At 54.7% G+C, this 7,924-nt stretch overlaps 1 protein-coding gene across 2 annotated transcripts; it reads left to right on the forward strand.

Annotated features, from left to right (window-relative positions):
• Nucleotides 1-498: 498 nt before the first annotated feature.
• Nucleotides 499-6,446, forward strand: LTBR (lymphotoxin beta receptor (TNFR superfamily, member 3)). 2 transcript variants are annotated; one of them, XM_012732485.1, is made up of 10 exons: nt 499-761; nt 905-1,001; nt 1,224-1,349; nt 1,426-1,578; nt 1,846-1,939; nt 2,059-2,150; nt 3,956-4,063; nt 4,372-4,397; nt 4,906-5,137; nt 5,453-6,446. In XM_012732485.1, the coding sequence occupies exons 1-10, from the start codon at nt 663-665 to the stop codon at nt 5,692-5,694; spliced, it is 1,269 nt and encodes a 422-aa protein (XP_012587939.1). In that variant the 5' UTR covers nt 499-662; the 3' UTR covers nt 5,695-6,446. The 2 variants fall into 2 exon arrangements, with proteins under 2 accessions (XP_012587939.1, XP_004692926.1); XM_004692869.2 differs by having other exon boundaries at nt 4,909-5,137.
• Nucleotides 6,447-7,924: the final 1,478 nt, after the last annotated feature.

Consider the following 7,924-nt stretch of genomic DNA (forward strand, 5'->3'; position numbering starts at 1 on the left):
TAACATTAAGACCTATCGCAGCAGGGCAGGAACCCAGAGTCTAGATAGTCTGCTGGCAGGGCGTCTGGCTCCCAGATGCTGTGTCTGGCTGTCTGTCCATGTGTGTCTGTGGGTCTCTGTACTTTCCATGTTTGCCAGGTCCCTTCATTTCTCAAGTTGGCACCCTGTGGTACACTGATCTGTCCCCAGTTCCATCCGCACCGCCCCGTCTGAGGACTGTCCACAGGTTTTGCAGCCCCTTTCCCACCAGCTGGGCCTGGCCTGTCCCTGCAAGCCCTCTGCTCCCAGCCAGGCTTCCGAAGAAGGGAGGAGGCCTGGTTCCGGCCCCCACTGCCCTCACGTGCTTTCCCAGCCAACCCCTCCCGCCCAGCGTCGGGGCAGCCAAGCCTGTTCCTCTTCCCGATTGCATTGCGACAGCAGCCCTCAGCTCCCAGCTCTCCCTGTCCCCGCCCAGCGGCTGGCTCTCTCCACTCCCACTTCCTGAGCCGGCTGCTAGAGCCCCGGAGGCCAGGCCAGGCCGCGGCGGGGCCCCTGGGGGGGCGCTTCGGCCCTGCGTCCAGCCCCAGCCCTTGGGCTCCGGAGACTTTGTCACCATTGCCCAGGGTATCCAGGGCCCCCATCTTCCTCCCCGACACCTCCACCCATCTGACTGACTGGCCGCCATGCGCCTGCCCGGGGCCGCCGCCTCTCCCTGCGGCCTGGCCTGGGGGCTACTGGTCCTGGGCCTCTGCAGTCTGGCAGCAGCATCCCCAACCCTGCTGGTGAGGAAGGGGCGGTGCAGAGAGGGGGGTAGGGGTGGGCTGGGGCAGGGAAGAGGGTCTGGGTAGCCCTCCGGAGTCCTTTTGCCCTTCCATGCTGAATAAGCTCTGAATAATTCTCACCCTGCGACCGTCTCCCCCTCAAGGTGCCCCCATACCACACGGAGAACCGAACCTGCCAGGACCCAGAAAAGGAGTACTACATGCCCAAACACCAGGTCTGCTGCTCCCGCTGCAAACCAGGTTAGAGGCACAGGCTAGAGGAAACCGGGCCAGGGGGAAGGGGTGCCAGGGCAGGGGCACCAGGCCCCCCGCATGCCCCCGGGCCAGCTCCCAGACAGCGAGTGAGGAGCACTGGCTGTCCCTCGCGTGTCCGCCGCTCTGGGAGGAGCAGGGTCACACAGCAGGCGGCAGAGCGGAGGGTGGAACCAGCCTCCTGACACCCTCTGCCGGTTCACGTCACAGGCATGTATGTCTCCTTCGAGTGTAACCTCGACCAGGACACAGTTTGCACCGTGTGCCCTGAAAATTCCTACAACGAGCACTGGAACCACCTCTTCATCTGCCAGATGTGCCGGCCCTGTGATCACGGTGAGTGGGGCACGCGGGGGAGGCCTGGAGTCTCAGGAGCGCAGCCCCCCACTGAGCTTTCCAGTCTCCCCCCCAGTGCTGGGCTTCCAGGAGGTCCTGCCTTGCACCAGCAAACAAAAAACCCAGTGCCGCTGCCAGCCAGGAATGACCTGCTCTTTCCAGAACCTTGAGTGTACACACTGCGAGCCGCTTCCAGACTGCGAACCCGGCACTGAAATCGACCTGAGAGGTCAGAGGCTGCTGAGGGGCAGAGAGGGCTCTTGACGGAGGGTGGGGGGCATGGTACTGCATCCTTGGTTCCTCTCAGACCTTGTGACTCTCTCAGAAAGGATGGGCGAGGGGATGACTCGATTTGGGACAGATGAGGGGCTCCTCTCTGCACGAGGGAAGCCAGGATCAAGGGGAGAGGGGGAAGGATGAGAGCCCCAGAAGCTCACCAAGGGGCAAAGGACCCCTCTGCCTACGCACCCTGGCTCACCTCATTTTTTTTTGCCAGATGATGGGGAAGCTACTGGCTACTGTGTAGCCTGTAAGGCTGGATACTTCCAGAATACCACCTCCTCCAGTGCTCGCTGCAGGCCCCACACCAGGTCAGTGCGCGCCGACCCCAGCCCCTCCCACTGCGGACAGCCCGCTCCCACGTGCTTGCTCCCTGGCCAGCGCTGGTCACCTCCAGCCCCACTCAAGCTGGGTTCCCTCTGCTCCACAGATGTGAGGACCAGGGCATGGTGGAGGCAGCCCCAGGCACCCCCCTGTCTGACGTCAGCTGCAGAAATGCACCAGAACCACCTGATGTGACAGGTGAGCGGCCAGGGCCGAGGGGCTCATCTGGGGACATGCTTTAACGCCACCCATCTCAAAATCTTCCTTCCATCTCAGAATCGGAGTAAGAGAGGAAAAGTTCCTCGAAGAGAAATGCTAGTTGACTTACACACACGCGCGTCTTCATTACTCACACACAACATGGGTAACACTCCACACCAAGGTGTGATGTGGCTGACATCGCTGTCCCCGTTCTGGACAGGCCACCTTCATGTCCTCCCTGTACCTGGCTGAATGCCGCTGCATCAGACGACACACTCTGTCCTTAAAAGATGGTTCCACATTTGCTGCTTTCTTTTTGTCTTTTCTAGAGGTGTTATTGTTTTCCTTACCTAACAGACAATGATAGGATACTTAGAATATGGCACTTATTATTCATCACAGCACACTCTATGATATTATCTTTTTCAATGGCCAAATACTTATAATCATAGCTTCCATTTATTGAGAGCTAGTGTGTCATACACTCTGTGAACACTTTGCCAACACTAACTTATTTAATCCTCTTACTCAGTATTAGTATAACAAAGGCATCTCCATTAAAAGGGAGGCTTTCCCTGTCCCATCTAATAAGGGGTGGAGCTGAGCGGCCAGGTTCTGGGGTACCCCTCAGTCTGCCCACTAACATTAAGACCTATCTCACATTTGTCTTACTCCAAACCCTATGCCACAATGCATGTGCCTTAAACATCAGAAAATTCAGATAAGCAAACAAATCACAGAACTTTCACCGGCTGCATCCATTCTTAACATCTTTTAATAAAACCCTGGACATTTTTCTCTGCATCAAAGCCCATACCTATGATTTTTTTCCCCTAAAAATGAAGCCATTTAAATATGTGATAACCTGATTTTTCATCCTCCTATATCATTCTTTCCCATGTCCTCGCTAATTTAATTCACGATAAGTGACATTTTAGGAGGCAGGAGAAGGAACACCCTCACTTTATATATAAGAAAACTGAAGAGGTGAAATGATTTAAAAAATCACCTGGCAAGAAAATAATGATAACAATGAACAGCTATATACAGAGACATTTTACGGGGGTAGAGTGGGGAATGGGATCAAAAACAGTGGGGGGAGGGAAATGCACCGGACTATGGTGATGGCACACGGGTGATTTGGTGATGGGAAACCCAAGGGGATTGCAACTGAGATGGAAAAATGCGCAAAACGACGTAAAAATAAACTACTATAAAATTTTTTAAAAAAATCACCTGGGCAGGAGCCCAGGTGTCGAAGACTCCAGGTTCCTGCCATGCCTCCGCTTCTGCGCTCCCATCAGCCACAGAGTCAGGTGCAAACCTCCCAGGAGGCGCAGGTCCAAGTCCACCTGGCTCTCTTCCGGCATGGTCAGTGGTCGATGGACACTGTGGACCCCTTGCAATTGATGAGCCGGAGACCCATGGAAGGACAGAAGTGACCCATCTAGACACACAGGAGTTTCTTTCCCTCCCCTCCTGGAACCTGCCCTGAGCAACCCCCACTCTCCCAGGCAGCCAAAACAGAGCTCAGAAGCAAGACTCCCCGTAGACACCCTGAGACTCCCTGCAGCCATCCTCACAGGCGAAGGGGCAATCCCAGCTCTTACCACCGCCTCTCTGTAAGGCGGTCAAGTCCACAGAAGTGTGGCTCTCCTGTGGCCTGAGTCGCCTGAGGCAAGTGTCTCTAGGTTTGCCCCAAGGGACTGCAGTAGGATGAGTGGGGAAAGCTGCTGGAGAGCTGGACCCTAACTTCCTTGCCTGTGGCCCCTCTCGCGCGCCTCCCGTCTCTGCCCTGGCAGGAACCATGCTGCTGCTGGCCATCCTGCTGCCCCTGGTGTCCTTCATGCTGCTCACCATTCTCCTCACCTGCGTCTGGAAGAGCCACCCCTCTCTCTGCAGAAAGCTGGGTAGGAGCAGGGGGCCCTCTGTCCCTCCCTGGGTGGGGGTGTAGCGGAGGGAGGGGGTACTCACCTTCCTCGGTGCCAACCCTTCTGCCCCTCCGCACCCTCGGGGTCTCCATGCTCGTCCCCAACACAGACATCATCCCCATCCAGCTCCCCATTCTGAGGCTGGAGATAAGGGTAATGAGAGCCTGTTCCTTTGGGAAACCCCTGTTGGGAAGCAAACCATGCTGGGGGGGGGTGGTGAAGGCCAGGGAAATGCGGGTTGACCTGGCAGGTCGGGAGGCCCTACACCCATTGCCTTTCCATTGCAGGATCTCTGCTCAAGAGGCATCCAGAGGTAACGGGAAGGCGGGAAGCAGCCAGGAGGGGGAGAGGAGAGGCAGGCAAGGTGGGGGAGGCCAGGAAAGTGTGTGCAGGCTTCGACATTCATGAATGCATTCAGCTCATTGTCACGGAGCCGACCACATGCCAGACACTGTGCAAGACAGCAGTGAGCAAAACGACGTCTCTACGTACAAATATATACGTGCATACAAACATGTGTCAAATGGTGACCGTTGCTAAGTAAAGCAGATTAAGGGGGCAGTGACTGATGGCGGAACACGATGGAGTTAGACAGAATGGGTCTCTGATGCGCTGATACCTGAGCAGAAAACTGAAGAAATGAGGGAGCCAGCCATAGAGATTTCTGGGGAAAGTGCTCCAAGAGCTGGAACCTCAGGTGCAAAGCCCCTGAGGCAGATAGCATGGTGAGGAGCAGAGTAGAGGGAAGAGCTGCCTAAGCATGCAGCGGGTGTGGGAACTGAAGAAAGTTGAGTCTGAGACCCACTGCTCTCTCCTACCAGCAGCGGGTGGAAGTGAATGCTGCTGACGGAAACTGGGAGCCTCCCCGAGTCAACCCACACTTCCCTGACCTGGTAGAGCCATTGCTGCCCCTCTCCGGAGACTTGTCCCTGGCCTTGACTGGGCACCCAGCAGCCTCGGTTGTGGAGAAGGAAGTGCTACAACAGCAAAGCCCTCTGGTCCAGGCCGTGGAGCTGGAGGCTGAACTCCCAGAGCAAAGCCAACTGGCCCACGGTAAGCTGGGCAGATGGGGGGGGGGGGAGGCAGGGCAGGGAGAGGAGGTGCTGGGCAGGGAAAGGGCGTGAGCCAGACAGAAGCCAAAAGACCAAAACAGGCCAGACCGAGACTCCAGACAGCTAGCTAGGGCATCACAGGCACGGGAGGAAGAGACGAAAAAGCTAGAAGCAAAGAGGAAGCTGGAATGCCAGAAACCGATAGCAAATGGGAGCAGGGACAAAGATCAGGAGGGCTGATGTTGGGGGCACACAGGCTTCTTTCCTCAGCAGTGTCCCTCGACGCCTCTCACTCTGCCGCCCCCCCTCCCCCCAGGTACAAATGGCATCCACGTCACCGGCGGGTCTGTGACTGTCACTGGCAACATCTACATCTACAATGGGCCAGTCCTGGGGGGAGCCCGGGGCCCTGGTGACCCCCCAGCTGCCCCGGAGCCTCAGTACCCCATCCCGGAAGAGGGTGCTCCTGGCCCTCCAGGGCTCTCTACACCCTACCAGGAAGATGGTAAAGCTTGGCACCTGGCGGAGACAGAAACCTTGGGGTGCCACGCTCTCTAACAGGACCAAAGACCCAGTTCGTCACCCATGTCTGCGGTGTCTGGGAAAAGCCAGAAGAGAGGGTCAAGAGCACCCTCTCCCCAGCCTGCCCCCCCCACACAGGATTGACAGAGGACCTGGGTAGGGCTGAAGGCAGAGCTCCAGGGGCCAGGCCTCTGACACCTCTCTGAGAACAAGACTGGCACTGACTGGGGCAAAGAAGGACTCAGCAAGGCAGAGACTTCGCGGCAGATGCCCCTGCCTGCTGGGCTGTGCCAGCTCCGCTTCAGGCACAGGTGGGGCCTGTGGCCCTGACTGCGCCCCACCGGCTCTCTGCACCCCAAGCCCGCCACAGAAGGGAGCCCGCCACATGGTCCCTTGTGAGGACATCGCTGGGAAACTCTAAGGGATTCTGGTGCTCATCCCAAGCTTTGGAGGCCCTCGCGGGCCCACGTTTTCTATGGACTGAGGAAGACCCTCTCTGGAGTTGTCACTGTGTGAAGAAGCCCCACCCCCACCCCTCCTTTCCCAGGGAAGAAAGGGTTTCTTGAAAGACTGGGAGTTTGGTTTGGGTTTCTAGGGATAAGCGAGAGTTCTGGAGAGGAGGAAAATAGTAAGTGTATTTATCAACTGTAACCACATGCAAATAAAGAAGAGATTGAGAACTAGATTATTTTCTTGGGATTTAGATAGAAAGGCTATTCCATGGGGACAGTGCCTAAAGTCAGAACATTATAATGTAACCCCCACATAGGTATTATTTTTAATAATAGTTTGTTTTTACATCATTTTGTGCCTTTTCCATCTCAGCTGTAATCCCTGTGGGTTTCCCATCACCAAATCACCCGTGTGCCATCACCATAGTCCAGTGCACTTCCCCCCACCATTTTTTTTAAATTTTATAACAGTTTATTTTTACATCATTTTGTATATATTGTATATATATTTTTCCTTCTCAATTGTAATCCCTGCGCGTTTCCCATCACCAAGTCACCCGTGTGCCATCACCATAGTCCCGTGCATTCCCCCCCCCATTTTTGATCCCATTCCCCACTCCACCCCCGCAAAATGTCTCTGGTATATGGTTGTTCATTATTTTTGTTATTTTCTCGCCTGGTCCATTATCCTGTATTTTTCTTTCTCTTTCTGGCTTATCTCACCAAGCATGATCTTTTCCAGCTCCATCAATGCTGCTGCAAAAGACATGTGTTTCTCTTTTTTGGTTGCTGAGTAATATTCTATTGTATATATGTACCCCCTCATTTTTGATCCCATTCCCCACTACACCCCCGTAAAATGTCTCTGGTTTATATGTTCTCTATTACTATTATTTGCTCCTTGGTCCTTTATACTACTGCTATGAGTGTACCATAGAATCCGGTATTTTTCCATTTCTTTCTGGCTTATTTCACTAAGCACGATCCCTTCCAGTTCCGCCCATGTTGTTGAAAAAGGCATGTGTTTATCTTTTTTGATTGCTGAGTAATATTCCATTGCCCACACAGGTGTTTTTTATGTGGACTGAAGCTGTAATTCAGGTGATAATACTAGCCAGGAATCTCTAGCAACACCCAGAAGGTGCTCTGAATGCCTCACAGATTTAACTGTGACAGGACCCCAGGGGGTCGATACAGTTGCTATTTTGGCTTAACAAGGGAGGAAACTGAGGCCCAGCAAGAGTAACTTGCCCAATGCTGCTTCGAATAGCAAGGCTGGGATCTGCACCCACGGAGGCCAGCTACAGTGGTATCTGGCGAGAACATCACCTGTCGCTCCCCACAGAAGGTCTGAATGGGTGCCCTGGCTGGCTTCTTCTGGTAGCCAGGCCTCCAGCATGGAGCCTCCACCAGCTCCAAGCCCCAGCCAGGCTGGAGTTCAGCCACCATCTGTGGGAGGCCAAGGCCACATCTGCTAGTGAGCAGAGGTCCAGGCCCAACGCCCCACTCAGAAGGAGCACTTGGGCATTTTTACTTTGTTTCTTCTTGCCTATTTTATTCCCCTTTCCCCTAAAAAAAATAAATAATAAGAAGAAAACACACACACGCACGCACACACACACAAATCTCCCAGACACGCTCAGGAGTCAACGTTTGGGACCGTGAAGAATTTTTCAACTATCCTGCTCACTGGAGGCTGCCTGGGCTTGAAGGATTGGGAGGGAGCTGCCACCCGCTGGCTGCTCCTTCCATAAAAGGCCACCCTTTGGGTCTAAAGTCAAGCACTCCATCGCTGGGGCTCATCAGGAAGGTGT

Source organism: Condylura cristata, unplaced genomic scaffold (genome assembly GCF_000260355.1).
Source record: "Condylura cristata isolate star-nosed mole 26May11 unplaced genomic scaffold, ConCri1.0 scaffold00034, whole genome shotgun sequence".
In the NCBI taxonomy this organism is placed as follows: Eukaryota; Metazoa; Chordata; class Mammalia; order Eulipotyphla; family Talpidae; genus Condylura; species Condylura cristata.